Below are 15,231 nucleotides of genomic sequence, written 5' to 3' on the forward strand. Positions count from 1 at the left end.
CACCTGAATCAATAAGAGGACGCTGCTGTGTCGCATCAGAATATTTAATAGCTATATTAGTCTGCAGAACAAGACGGATCAATTTCCAAATAACACCCAAAAATTAGAAAAATGACTACAAGTCTACACGCACCTTTTAAAATCATGACATGCCTGCTCACCTGACGTAGAATCAAAACATTTCTAAAGCCCCCAAAAATGGTACTTACCTGAGTTTTGCAAACTGTAACAAGGAGGGAGGAGGTAGTGGAGGGTGGTGTTATAACGCAAACTGTAACACCACAGAACCAAGGTAAAGTCCCATCAGACCCAATATTGTCCAACAACTTTTCAACCTTACTTCCATTTCATTGTCAGTTGCTTTGAGGGTAAAAATCAGATGTTGTTAGGCTTGAAAATGAACTAATACGTGGTTTCTGAAAAGTGTGCAACTTTGCTTTGTTTCTGAACCTTTTTACACCGAAACTTACCAAAGGATTTGCTTGACCTGCTATCTTCCACTCTGCTTCTTTATGCTTTTTTGGAAGTGTAAACATTTCTGCACAGGGGGACATCTGGTCACTCTCTAAAGCCGGTTATTCGAGTGTAATTTTGGGCTGACCCAGTCAAAGTGAGCAACACGGAACAGCAACTCTTTAATCGTGTCTTTTACATTCGGACCAGAAAAAAACCATCTCAGATATACCTGATCTGTATGATTGACTGCTGCTACAACCCACGTCCACTTCTACAATCTGCATGAAATAATGCGTGGACAGGTGGGATGTTGGCACTGACCTGACTGATTGCACCAAGGGAGGACTCAGTGAGGCCTGCAAGACACTGACGTGGGTAAAACTACTAAACCGCCACCTTAGCAACAGCAAGTTGATTTCTCTATCTCCTCCAAAAGTTGACATTCTCCAGACTGTCTCTCTGAGCTCATTATCCACGGAGGTAATCATTTTGAGCCGTTTTAGACAGATTTTCTCCGTAGTTCAGTTCTGTCAGGAGACGTTTCCTCCACAAAGACGGAAACACATTGCAGGAACATGGCGCTAATCAAACACTTGTAAAGATTCACTATAAACAGACGTGAGAACGCTCTTTAGCTTAGCAACATAATACAACACACTTTGGGAAAAATCGTAATCACACTTGAAAATCTCTTTATTCAGAAACAATAACTGAACAAATTATTGCCAAGTCCTCAAATTTATTTGAACCTTCACTTCCTGGAATTCTAAATATACCGAGAATTGAAATGCCATTAATATAGCAACTCTGTAGTATTTAACTGTACCAGTGCTGGAACAAATTTTCATTCCTTTCCCTATTTTTGTATTGTACACAGAACATAATTTTTCCTTCGTCTCAGCAGATTTTGCCAGCCTATTTTACTCGCCTGCTGATGATATAGTTATTACTATGTTAATTCACACCTTGCAGATGTTGTTGAAACAGTGGAGCTGTGTCCCAGAGGGAGGATCACATCTTTATCTTTGGATAACTCCCGTTTTCATTGAAGAAAGTGAAAGAAATATCTGCTCGCCCTCGTGCTCAGACTGTTTGAAGTGTGTATCCAAGGCAGAGGAGAGAGTAGCTATAACAACACGACTGCCCCGTACGTGACTGACAGCCTGTTTACAGGCTGATCCTCCACATAAGGCAGATGTGATGCTTTCTGGGCCTCATCAGGGGGGTTATTTTTACTTTTTCCAGGCTTTTTTGAAACCCTGGTCTCTTTTGTTTTTTTTACCCTCCACAGTGGAGGATGCTGTCCAGGACTTCACACACATCCAAAACACATGACAGACACACACACACACAACACAACACGTTTGAGTCAGAATCTAAACGGGGCATATCTTAAAAAAGAGTGAGTAGTTTTCACAAGCATTACTGTGATACAAATTTAGATAACAAAGCTACTTGGGAATTAATTTTGTCCTTGCTGCTTCAACAATATCGGTATTCCAATTCATTGGTGTGGTCATGGTCCATGTGTATATTTAGAAGTGCCATCAGCTGTTCACAGGTACCATGTAGTGCCAAGTGCCCATAAGGCTGCCAGGATGATGGAGACAATAGAGTGGTCCAGTTGTGATATTTGACTGGGGGCCAGTTTGCAAGGGATACTTTCAGCTGACACATAGAGAACTTGTTAAACAAGGGATGAAAAATCCAAACATGGTGACCCATTCATTACAATGAGGCCCGCCCAGCACAGCATGGAAGGATGTTCAGAGAAGAGGATGAGAACAAAACAGTATTTCTTCAGAGCCGAATTTAATGCTCAAGACTTTTTACTTCCTCTTAATTTTAAATAAGGAGCACAAGTCCGGAAGACCTAACCAGGCCAGCCAAAATCCTGAAGCCCCGCTCCGTTAAAGTTTCTGTCAGGGTTGAAATATGTTGGTTTCATTATTATCCATGAACATTCTTCAGTAATTGTTGTTTAAAGAGCTCTGATTAAACTGTGCCTTGTATCATACCAACACATACGTATGTGAGTCTCAAGTTACCTCAAGTATGTTGGAAATCTGTAGCTTATCCAGAAAGCGACCACACTGTGACAGGTACTTGAAGAAAGTAGCAAGCAGGCTTACAAACTTTGCTGTGACACTGATCACTGTGTTTTGAGCACATTCGAGCAAAACTTTCACAGTCATATTCAGCCAACGTTGGTATCAAAAATCCCATTCACAGTGCCTCGAATGTCTTTTAAGAACACTAAGACCTGGCACGATCATTTCAAGTAATGCAGAGGTACCCAAGAGTAGCTCCAGATTAGCTCTGCACCCATCTGAACTCCAAACAGTTTGTTATTTTTCCATATAGAGGGAGAGCTTTCTCCTGAGAACAGGAGGCTTGCTGAGACCACGGTGACTCATGGACGCGCACAAATCATGTTGCTGAGAAAGCAAAGACAACTGCGGAAAAAAAGCTAAACAGAACCATAAATCCCTTTGGCAAACATGCAGCCTTTTCATGAATTTTTTTTTTTTTTTAACCTGAGGCTTAGTTGATAATTGCTTTTTTGTTAGTGAATATGTGATGTGCATGTGAAGAGCTTGTGGGATGGTAAATGCAAACTATTTTTGCTTGTATGAGTAACTCTGTTTCTGAGCAGTTGGAAAAACAACAGACTGAAACTTTCAGATGCCCAGAACATAGTATTGTTAGCCCCCTACCTGCCTTTTCACTCAGTGAAACCCATAAACTTGTACTAAAATGCATTCTTTTTAAACAGTTTTACTCGCCGCTTGAGGTTCAGACTTGTGCCTTTTTAGTGTTGGAACAGCCTCAAATTGTGGCTTCAGTTTCCCTACAAATTCAGTGTCGTTCTGGGATTTGTTTATAAAACAGTTGTCTAACAAGTTTAGGGAACAATTCCAAACATGTTCACAGCTGTGTTGCTGACCGGGAAAAACAAGATTGACAAGTCTTTAGAGAAGCAGAATAGGGTCAATTTACTCTTGCAACCAAAAACTCGTTTTCTCTGAAACCAAAAGAAAGTGCTCTGAAAAGAAGTGGAAGATCACTCGTTCCTTGTGGCATAAAAATATCCACTTTTAAAATGGTTGCAGTGCATGCTTTAGCTCTCATGGGCGCGCACTGTCTGGAGAATTTGAACATACGAGGGAATCTGGGAACTATGATGTGATATAGATGTGATGTCCATAGTTAACAGATCAGATAGATGTGGCCAGCCACATGGTTTCCATATCTATGTGCTCAAATTGATCCCGTGGTTCCTTTCAAACTAAACTGGACACACATGGCATATAATTGGTCTACAGCACATTGTAGAGGTACGGATGACGGTGATTGTTCTTCACGGTCTCGCCTCAAAACAAGCATCCATGTTTTCCCTCTGCTCCTTATCTTCTTCATCGGACAGGATTTTATGTCTTTGAGAATTTTTTTTTTTTTTTTTAACTGCTGAAAATGAACCACGGAGAAACCTGGTGGAACCTGGCAGAATGGTGCAAATCCACGTCACACGGGCCTCTGGCATGTGAACAGACGAGAAAACAGTGAAGTGCCTTTTAAGGTCTTAAAACGTGATATGATTCAGTAAACTGGCTTTTAGACCCGTTGTTGCTCACGTAAACTACTATAACAATCACAGTTACATGTTCAAGTTGAAAGACCCAAACCAGTATTCTAAACCTGCTGTAAACTGAGCTGCGCTGGCTGTGTGCTGCATGTAAAACACAGCAGACCTGATACGAACTTGGTTTACCCACTCTCCTAAAATCTTTGCTGGGATGTCCTGCCTCTCTCTCTCCCTCCTCTCTCCCTCTCACAGTGCGTTTACAGAGAGCGCAGCATATCTGGCATTTCTCTCTCAAACTCCAACCAGTTCTGTACTCATCTGAAAGGTAAGAATCGCCATCTCCTACAAACTAAACTGCTCTTTGATTCTGTCTTCATGTTATGATAGCTGACAGAGATGATGATGCTTGCTGAAGGCATAAACAAGGTAGAGATGTTTAAATCCTATAATTAGACCAGCGTATTGATATTAGACGAGTTTGAAAATGGGCACTTTGCAGAAGGTAAACAGTGACAGTGAGACATAATCTATCCTAGAAGGTAAAAGGAGACTTTGTTTAATGTTAAGAGGCAGGCAAGCAGCGTATGAATCACTGCATATAAAAAAGTCATTGTTCACATACAGTAAGCACAGCTCTGAACAGAGGAGCAGGAGGGGGAATGGAAACTGGACTAAACCTCCCAGAGGGATAAACACTCACTTCTTGCATTCCCACCCAAAGCACATGATTTTATTTTGGGGAGATGAGGAGCCAAATCAGCTGAACCTAATCACTGATTTCATAATGCGATTTCATAGCGAGGGGTTATAGTAGCAAATTATATTGGCCTTCATTATATTTGCCCAGCATCAACCTAATCTGATATAACAGACGTGACATTTCTGCAGAACTGGTTGTACCGGGAGCCGTGCTTGGATGACTGCTGGTAACAAAACGGATAGTTTTGCTTTAAGTTCATGAGCTTTAGCGTTCCTGTGGGGAGATTTTCCATTCTGGCAAAAGGTTTCTTATGTCTCTTTCACATTTCATTCCTCAGCAGTGACAATGAATCTACTTAAAAAAAATAATCGGAGGTCAACGCTGCCCAGCATTTGTTAAATATAAAAACACGATTCAAATTTGACATGATTTCAAACTTGGCTAAATCTTTTAACACTGATTATCTTAATGATGTACACTCCAAAAAAAAAAAGTGTTACAGCATTAAGCTTAAGACTAAATAATCTATTTATGTCACACTCGAGCGTTATTCAATGAAAAGCATCATCTTGAAGTTTTTAGATTATGACTCGTGAACTCAAATATAGCAGAATTAGTTCAATCCAGGCCATGAAAAGAAAAACATTCATTCTTTTTTCTGTGGTCTGAATATATACCGAGAAATTAAGACATGCAATTTTGGTGTGAAAAGCTAACCTGTAACAGCTGTTATCCCACATATGGGTGGCTCTGACCATGCCCCAGATTGAATAATAGGTCAGAATCAACACACACATGAATTTATCTGACCCACATTTCAGTTCCTCTCAACTTTCAATCATGAGGAAGTGCTTAAGGCACTTATTCTGACAACAGAGGCATCGGATCGAAGTGTTTCTGTGTCTTAAGTGGTTAAAGATAAGTTTGTATATTCACATGGATATATGGAATGTGTTTATGTGTGTGTGTTTGTGTGTGTGCTCAGCCTGATTTGGTGCTCAAGACAACAGCTACTGGTGGTGACAAACACTGATAAAAACCACACCCGTGGAATGACTGGCATCTGAATGTCCTCAGAGCATTCAAATTAGTTTGTGATGGAAATATTTCTTTCATTCAGAAAATTAAAGTTTGTTGCAAGGAACACTCGTGTCTAATCACACGCACTAACCTTCAGAGATATTCAGCTCTCAGCAACAATCTGTGCTTTCATAGTTAGAACCATCAGAAATCAAACAGGACGTTGGCCAAAGCTTCACACAGTAAACAGGACACATGACATGGGATTATATCAATCAATCTAGAAAATAAAGGTATGACGATTCATTTATAAAGTGACCAAAAGATATGATGTTTTTATAGCAAGTGTGTTTTGCTGAATCACTTAAAATAAAGCAAAACCCATTTCATGTATCTGTGTTGTAAATACCACAGAAAAGAGATTCTATGTTGTGGTAGATTAACCGTTTTAGAGCCTTAAATGCATAAAACTAGCGAAGAATAATGGGAAGAAAACATAGATTTAAGAAAACCCTTAAAAAATACATAGATGCAGCAAAAATTGAAGGAAAGATAACTATAATCCCTCTTTTTTTTTTTTTTTTTACTGGACTAAAGGCTAAGTAGCCTTTTAGTGTAATCTCAACAGTCAATTTGTTTTTACTACATTTCAGTACAACAATAAAGTATCATGTTGAACATGAACTTAAAGAGGTGATCGGACCAAAATTCAATTTGACTGATCAGTTGTTAATCAACCATAAGTCTGAATACAACTTAAAAGTTCCCAACCTAAAAATTCTGCTGATCAGCACATTTGCTATTAGTTACTCTTGAGGATAAAGCCGGAAAATAAACTCAATGCTTTCGGAAACTTAGCTGATCCGTAATCAGCTTAAACTTTGTCATCTAAGCGCAGTCAGGGGCCGAGTCTCTGCCTCTGATTGGTCAGTTTTGGTTGCTTGACAGGGCTATGGTTAGAGAGTTGGATCGAAGACAGAAAACTTCAAGGTCAGGGCCAATGAGCAGCAGAGAATATAATGCTGGGGTTTAGTTTGACTAATGAAGAGATAAACAATTAGTTACCACTTGTCAAAAAGAGAGTCTAAATTGGGACAAGAGCTTAAGCTGTTTTATCCCCTCGACAATAAGAACATAAAGATGATGCTCCATAATTTCTTGCTTCTGAACATGTTAATTAGATTCAACGTGTCCACTCAAGTAGCTCATGTTGCATGTGACGGTGAGCTCTGAGCCGCCTGACTCTAGCAGTTGTTGCAATTTGACCGCTCGTGAATAACAGATTTGCCAACCTCTGTTTGTCTCCAACAGAGCAGCTGTGTCTGTTTTGTCCTGTGAGATGTACAACCATAAAATCCGAGCGGCGAGTGATGACAAGGAAATTGTTTGTTTAAAATAATAGGAACAGCCTCTCTGTCGCAGGGGTTGAACTTGTAAGGGGACGTGTCTAATGTGTGCCATGTGGACTCGGAAATATCCAAATGCCATCAGGCAGAGAAAAGCCTTCGCATATTTACCGTCAACATTTGATTTTTTTTTTCACTCTCTGCTTCTCCTGTAGAAATGGATTAATGGCACACTTGTCACTGAAAGACTGACAGCCTGTCTTCTAGCATTACATGGATGACAGTCAGCACTCAGCACATAATAATGTGTTCAAATGAGGATGATGCGGAGCAGCAGTCCCTCAGCCCACAAAAGCTGCAGTAATTTAATCTGAAGGGCTAAACTGATAGATGGACTGAAGAGCTGATACAAAAAAAAAAAAATGAAAACAATGAAGCAAAGAGGGAAAGATAAGATTAAGTCGAGAGCTCATGAAGTGGGTGAACTGCTATGATTCAAAGCTGGTCAGTGGTCCAACAAAAAGCCAGCAGTAATTTGTATCTATTGCATTAGAATAGTTTATCTGGTATGAGGGATGGAGCCTTGAATTTAAAGCCTACTCTAATATAACACAGGGGATTTTTGTTATTTGTGTAAGTCAACACAGCTGAGCGGGGAAGCCACTGCTTGCTGCTTGCCTTACGCTGCAGTTCTTCTGAAAGGCCACTAGATGGTGACAGAACAAAAGTGCAACCTGTTTTTTAACTTAATGTTTAAAGACCTTTTTGGCTCATTTCTCGCAGCAAACATAGCAAAACAGATTCTGTTTAAGTCAGTCGTGTCTCATTAATATAATAAAAAAGAACAATAACGACTACATTCGTGATTATTACACTGAAAGTCATTTGAATAGTAGTTCTTATTGTGTGAAAAAGTGAGTAAGACTGAGTTTACAGATCATTTTAAGACAATTTAAGGCTTTCATTCTCAAGAATTTGGACTTTGTGTACACTCCTAAACTAGGGTGGATGAGACCAGAGAAAATAATTCACTATTATGTTGTGAGGTGGAAAATGAATTAAGAAGGGGGCATCTTCTGCCACTGTCAGCGCTACTAATAGCAATAATTCCTCCATCTTGGCTCTGGTATGAGTCTGAGGCCCTCTTGGACCCACCTGTGTATTGAAATGAACAAGAATGAAGTAAAAGCAAGCATATTATTCAAACTGTCCCAGAAAAGTGTGTAATGTCCCAAAGGATAATGAAATGTGCTGCAGTTTGTTGGAAAAGCTGTACTCCTCGACTGGAGACAAACACATTCTGCTTGATTAACTTTACAGCCTCTAAATACAGGTGATTCTAAGTAAAACTTTTTCAAACAACATGTTTTTTTGGAGATGAAAAGAGACTTTGTGAGTTTTCAGGGCAAATAACTCAAAATCAAAGACTCTTCGCCTCATCGGCCCTGAAGTTTAACGTCTCTTAAAGCAGAGTAAATGAACTGCTTCATGGGTATCAGAATTTGTGTTAAAGGTGTTAACAGGTCAAGTGATAATGGCTGACTCAGAGGCAGATTGAGGGTGGAAGGAAAAAAATATAATGATAAAAATAAACGTGTTGAAAAGTGAGCAGAAGGCAGCGGATGGCTGATATGGCAGCTTTTATCTTTACTGACTTCAGGCAGCAGCAAGGAAACAAGATTTGAATGATGGCAGATCCAAGTCAGACACTGCTGTGAATAACTGTCCTATAGCGCCATCCTCAGAACAAACTCCTCATCCAAAGCTGTATTCCTCAACCTTTTTGTATTGTGGGATGTCGTGAAAAATGCGTCCCGCAGAAGCTGCTGGCATGACTGTTAATCTCGTTAAAAATAAAATAGTAATTGGCAGCACTGATGTTGGCAGGGGCTGCTAATGCAGAAGCGTGGTAACCTTGTCACTCTGATCCCAGGAAAGCCCCGAATCAGATGACAAAAGGGATTTAAGTGTGGCGAGCCAGCAGCAATACAGTGATGCTCTTTTATAATGTCCTGCTTACACCCCTGAAAACTATTTATCATCTACTTCCTGAACTCACGAAGCAACTGGCCCTTTTTTCCGCCTCTAAATAACTACTATACAACAATGGTTCGACACACGGTGGTCTTGACATTTGTGTTGCTACCACTCCAACTGGAGTCTAGCTTAACACATCATCAGACTTCAGCTGGCGCCTCTAAGCAGCTCTGTTATCATCACACCATGTGCGGCGATACAAAAAGGTCACATATCTCGACCTGGAGAAGCCACCCAAAGGATGGTGTGTGTGTTGTATGCTGTTTACTTCTCATTTGAAAGTATGATGGCATGAAAAATGAAGTTAACAGTGAAATATGGTCTGTTTTTCCCTCCTGAATTTAGAAAAGCGAAGAGAAGAGAAGAGTTGGCTATAATATCTGCGATCATCCCAAGACAACCGACAACAGTTTGATTCCCCAGCCTGACTGAACCTTTTCAGCTCCCAATCCGACCGAACAAAGTCTAACCAGCCCGCTGCCACCATGGAGCGAGTTCAGCACGTGGCCAAATCGGCCATTCGCCGAGCGTCTATGATCGAAGTGACTCCACAAGCCAAGAGGAACCTGCAGGAGCTGTTTGTCAACTTCACCCTCATCCTCATCTGTCTTCTCCTCATTTACATCATCGTCCTGCTGAGCAGCTGAGAGCAGCGGAGGCGAGAGAGTTTGTCATGGCTGCAGGGTTTCACTGGCGCATTCAGATCAGATCTTTTAAAAAGCAATAATGTCATCTCCCCGTATCAGCCGAGCCCCCGTTTGTCAGCAGCCATGACAGAGGATCATGGAGGTAAAATGACTCCATGTGAAAGCAGGAAATTGGCCAAACTCTCTCAGTTCATTTAGATTTCGAGCTCAAGGGTGATTCTTCTCCTCTGAGCTGATGGGGGATCAGCTCCCCAGCCTCTCTTTCTCAAGGGAATGATCAAATGTGACCCGACTTTAACTGTTTAAACTTCACCGACATGCTATCTATATGTATGTAGTTGTGTATGGCTGCTCATTCCTATTAACACAACCGTGTACAAGCAATACTAAATGCAATGTGATACTGAAATATTAATACATCGCAGTTGTTTGACATCAATTTCCTTTGAGACCCATTGCTTCCTACAGCCACCGCCCCCACTGCAAGCACAAAGATAAACATCCTGCAAATCATCTTTTTTTTTTTTTCCCCCATCAGTACCTTTACTTCTTTCTTACTCTGCAACTGCCAACAAAACCATAGACGGATTAAACTCAGCTGTTTTGGAAACAACCAGCCTGAAAGTAGCGGAACTACTGAAACTGATACCGCCCCCAACAAGCAGCAGTGGGAGAAAAACAACTCATATCAGTATATTCACACTGGAGCAGACGACATTCTCAAATCTGTCATCTAACAAGGCACGAAGTCCTCCAGGAGGATGGAGAGAGGAGCGCGGTTATACACGGTACTTTCAACCCGAGGTGTGAAATAAGATCGAAACCAGCACCCATTTCATCAACACCTTACCGAAAGACAAGTCCTGGTTAGACTTACAAAATGAAATAACTTGGTTTAGGCTATAAAATCAAGATACCTCCTTCTTACAGAGCGACCGTCACCGTCATTGACACCATTTCACAGCTTGCCTTGTCACATAAACATAACACGTTACAGCAGAAAAGTGGTTGTGATAACACAAACTATCCAATTATCATTAACTATCATTAGCTAAAAAAAAAGAAGTATGCAAAGTATGCAAAGTGTTTAGTCTCCATGCAGCACGCCTGCAGGTGTTTCAATCAAGCCTCTTTGTTGCCCGTGTGAGGTTTCAGATTATTTTCCTGCTTTACTTTGCCAGTCATAGATCTGCCTGTCTGAGAGTGTTGAGTGCAAACAATGAGCTTTAAATCTGCCTGGAGAACTGTGGCTGTCTGTGGAGTCAGCTGTGAATTATAGCTCACTTTTGCATGGTGTGAAGTCACATGACAATCTAGTTCAAGTCAGTGTCTATTCAGTTATTATATAGATGATTAATATATTATTTTGTGTCACATTTCTATGTCACGTATCACACTTTTAGGCAGCAATGGTCAAGAAAAAGAAACACACCAGCTGAATTCTTTGTTTAGTTCACAGGAAATGGATGTGTAATTAAAAACAATCTTAATAACTTACCGTTCAGCTTCGATTGCTGTGTCTGTTATTATGTCTGATTAAGTAAAAAGAGAAATGACATCCACATACAAGATGCTGAATTACTGATGCAAATGTTTTAGTATTCTTCTCTACATTTGTGTTTGAAAGATTGTACAACACCAAATAAACTGCACGGAAATTACATTTAAAGCAGCTTCTCCTATTTCTTTGCATTCGCATTTCACTTTGTCTTGATGCATTTCAATTGAGCACATTTGGGAAACTATGGATTTAGATGTGCAAGTCGAGGTCAAGTCTCTTAAATAATGACGTGAGAGCAGATAGTGCAAACAGACGGTTTTCTATTTGATTAGTTTGCTCAACAAAAGAAGTTCTTGAACTGAAATGACAGAGTTGTGGGACTACATTCACAGTGGCTGTTCCCGAAACCCACCAAGTCAACAAACAGCCTCCTATACCTGCCTGGATTATGACAACGATGACAACCAAGAATGCCGCAAGAACAAGAAATAACGAAAATGGCTATTTCATATTTGAAAACATACCGTACTTTAAAAACATTCTGTAGCCGGAAAAAAAAACATCATTGGTGGCCTAACCTGCCACCTGGACTTCATATGTGAATAAACCTAACAGAACATCACACAATGATTTGGGGTTATTAAACCAGGTTAAGCTGTGTTGAATCTAAGGTTTGCTATTATCACTTGTATATTTAGCCTAAAAATGGAAAGAAAAATATTATAATTTGGACAAATTAGATCACATGGAAGTTAGTCTGAGGGCAGAAAATGTGTGTAAAAGTGTTGACTTTTACACATTCCGCTGACATTTCTTTTTTTTTTTAATCCCGAATGCTTTTTAATACCAAAGGCTAATCATAAAACTTTTCTTTAAACCAGGTGGCCGGTGCTAAGATAGTTAGGAAGAGACAAAGTGAAGGTAACTGACGACATCCAGCGATGATGACAGGGAAGGGAGAAAGCCAAAGTAAAACGTGAGGACTGGAACCACAAACTAGAATCTAAACACCAAAGACTCGCAGTGAAGGCCTTACAAAACCAAAGAAGCACATTTTTGTACCTAAGTTTGTCACCTCTGAAATCTCTGAATTTAAGTTTCATACCATAGTTCCACAGTTTGAGATGAGGGAGAAAGGTTGGATCTAAAAGGACCTCACATTATGTAGGCAGACACAGACTGCAGACGGAGGAAACAGTGGAGCAGCAGAGAAAAAGGCAAACCTGGACATGACACTGAGAATCTGTTTATCTGTTGGTGTCACCTGCTGTAACTGTGTGTGACATCATCAGCTTGGTTGTTGCCAAGCTACAAAAACAACACCCCCTATCCATTCATGATCTCTGAATATTTCTACCACACATCTCTCTGCTACACTCCCAGCTTTCTAAATGTTTGTCAGCTGACTCTTATTTTGTTATCCATCTACAACAACCATTTATTTAATAATCATTTATGATGAAAGAATATCATTTCCTGTTGCGGAATAATACATTATCATTATCATCTAAGGCAGTGAGGCAGAGGCAGAAAGCCATGAACCATCTATCAGCATCATCTCTGGGTTTAGCTCATAGTTTCCTCCTTACTGTAGTTGTGCTGTGTTATCATGCTGCTATCAAAGATCCTCGGTCACAAACTGCACCGCACACTGATACAGCAGACTGCTACAGTCTTGACGTGTGGTTTCGTGCTGCGCTGGACACCACGTGCCGTCAGATATGAACTACTGAGGGAAGGCCACTGCCGAGCGCCAGCGTTGTGCACACTGCACGAGGCCAAACAGATGCAGATATTTTCGCTGCATTGAATGAAACAACATTGTAGATTAATTCAAATAACTGTTCCAATTAGAAAATGACTGTCATGATTATGCAAATGGTAATGACTGCTCAACAGGGATGTATATTATGTGTACTTCTTGATTCCTGCCGACTGATGCTATAGGACTTGCAGGCCACTGTGGACTGTTTTGAGAACCTGTTCACACGGTCCCACGCATCAGTCTACAGACAAGCCAGCTCCACACCAACACGCTGCTGTCCATCTGCTCAACCAGCTCAAATACATCTTGCACAAGTAAGATCCTGACTGTCAGATTTCACAAAGCCCTTCTGTTGATGATACCTTAGCGGTATTGTTTTACATTAGTCCACCCCAGTCAGAGCCGTGTGGCTATAAGTCAAATAGCTCTGATCACTTTTTTCATCTCATTGTTGAACAACTTCACCACTCGGGGCTTGATCAGGCTCATGGATTATACATCTTTCTCAATGCATCTTGCTTTCAGTCCACGCCTAAAATTCGCCACTGCTTCTTTCAGTTATACAACAGAACCATTTCACCATCATTGTATGGTAGTCTCCATTCATTTGGAGAAGGTGCGCTATGGAGCCCAACAGTGCCCTGTACTGAAAGTCAGCAGAGAACACCTTCAAAGGCAGCAAACCTCCAATACTCTTGCCAGACATTTTTGCTGGAGTTTAGTTGTGATAGAAATCAACTACAGCTTCAATCTCCCAATTTCCAGCCGACACAGAGCAGAAGGAAAAACGATCATGATGGCAATAACGCCCCAAACAAGCAGCTACTAACTGCGTGACGTCCGCTTTCAAAAGTGCAGTGTGAAAGTGAACCAAACCAAAATGAAAGTGTGGAATCTTTCGGCACTCAATCGAACCTAGTATCTCGGACTATCCGAGTGTGAACACGCTCTAAAATGTGCATTATGAGTGTGTGTGAACCGGTGAATTTATGCTGTAGGGATGCTTTGAGCTGTAAGCTCATCTGGTCCATTTAGCTGGTGCTTATTCCATCTTGCTCATACACACCTTCCCTTTTCTTCCTCAAGTCAAGTTTACTCGTAGGCCTAATGGCAGCAATCTCCTTTTTTCCACTTTATTTATGACGGTAAGTGTTTTAATCTCGCTGCTGGTGCGTGAAGTGGTCACGCAAAGGAGCAACAGGGAGTGTTGTAACCCAGCCAGTATCTGCTCACACATATCATTGGATGCAGTGATGTTCCCAATTGTAGTTGTCAGTTTTTAATTCACTAGTTATTATGTCTTGAGAGCAGAACAACCTACATAGCTGCCATATATTAGTTGTTCTCCGAGTACAAAAAATTAAAACTTACTGTGTTTTTCTTACATTTGATTCCTCATGAGTGAAGTGAGGGGATAATGCAGGCAGACCACCATTTTATGTCAGCAGGGGGCATAGTTGTGCCATCTTGTGGAATTTAACATGGATTGTGCCTATAAAACACATCATTACTTTTACTTTACTAAACTTGTTTGCATTGCACTATAATACACTGCTCCAAAAAATAAGGGAAACATCGAAACATCACAATGTAACACCAAGTCAATGGCTGTGTTCGAAAACACATACTACATACTTGCAAACTGCATACTTCCATACTGCATACTCATCGATCAGATAGTTTGCAGAGCGTTTACCCACAATGCATTTCGCTCCTGCCCGAGCCGAAACAGCCGGCCTGAACCTGATTTCGCTTAAGCTCTAAACTCTGTAAACTTTAGCAACATTTGAAACATTTTTAGGCGAGAAAGTAGTCGTTTAGATCCCCAACGTGTTGAAAACCTGACAAAATACCAGCTATTTACCATTTGTTTTTACGAATTCGGCGCTACTAAAGCTAGCTGTGGTAAGCAACGCACTTCCGGTTATTTTCACAAAATAAAATACCCGTTGCCTTTCATCATAGGGAAAGCTATTACGATACAATTGGTGCTTTTGTTTTGAAAACAGGAAGTGAACCTACCCTCGTTGTAGCTAGCTTGAAACTGCCGTTTTGACAGGAAATGACGATCGGCGACGTCACGTTACGTTGCATCTTGGGTAGTTTGAGTATGATGCATTTCAGAGAATCTTGTATGCATCCGGGAACTTCTCGCTTACTCAAACTCGCATTC

At 40.7% G+C, this 15,231-nt stretch overlaps 1 protein-coding gene across 1 annotated transcript; it reads left to right on the forward strand.

Annotated features, from left to right (window-relative positions):
• The first annotated feature begins 4,275 nt into the window (after positions 1 to 4,275).
• On the forward strand, positions 4,276 to 11,461 carry pln2 (phospholamban 2). Its single transcript, XM_075478059.1, has 2 exons — positions 4,276 to 4,367; positions 9,491 to 11,461. The coding sequence occupies exon 2, from the start codon at positions 9,631 to 9,633 to the stop codon at positions 9,790 to 9,792; it is 162 nt and encodes a 53-aa protein (XP_075334174.1). The 5' UTR covers positions 4,276 to 4,367; positions 9,491 to 9,630; the 3' UTR covers positions 9,793 to 11,461.
• The last annotated feature ends 3,770 nt before the right edge of the window (positions 11,462 to 15,231 follow it).

Source organism: Odontesthes bonariensis, chromosome 11 (genome assembly GCF_027942865.1).
Source record: "Odontesthes bonariensis isolate fOdoBon6 chromosome 11, fOdoBon6.hap1, whole genome shotgun sequence".
NCBI lineage: Eukaryota > Metazoa > Chordata > Actinopteri > Atheriniformes > Atherinopsidae > Odontesthes > Odontesthes bonariensis.

Coding starts and splice junctions, on each gene's coding strand:
- pln2 (XM_075478059.1), top strand. CDS start 9,631: ATGGAGCGAGTTCAGCACGTGGCCAAATCGGCCATTCGCCGAGCGTCT.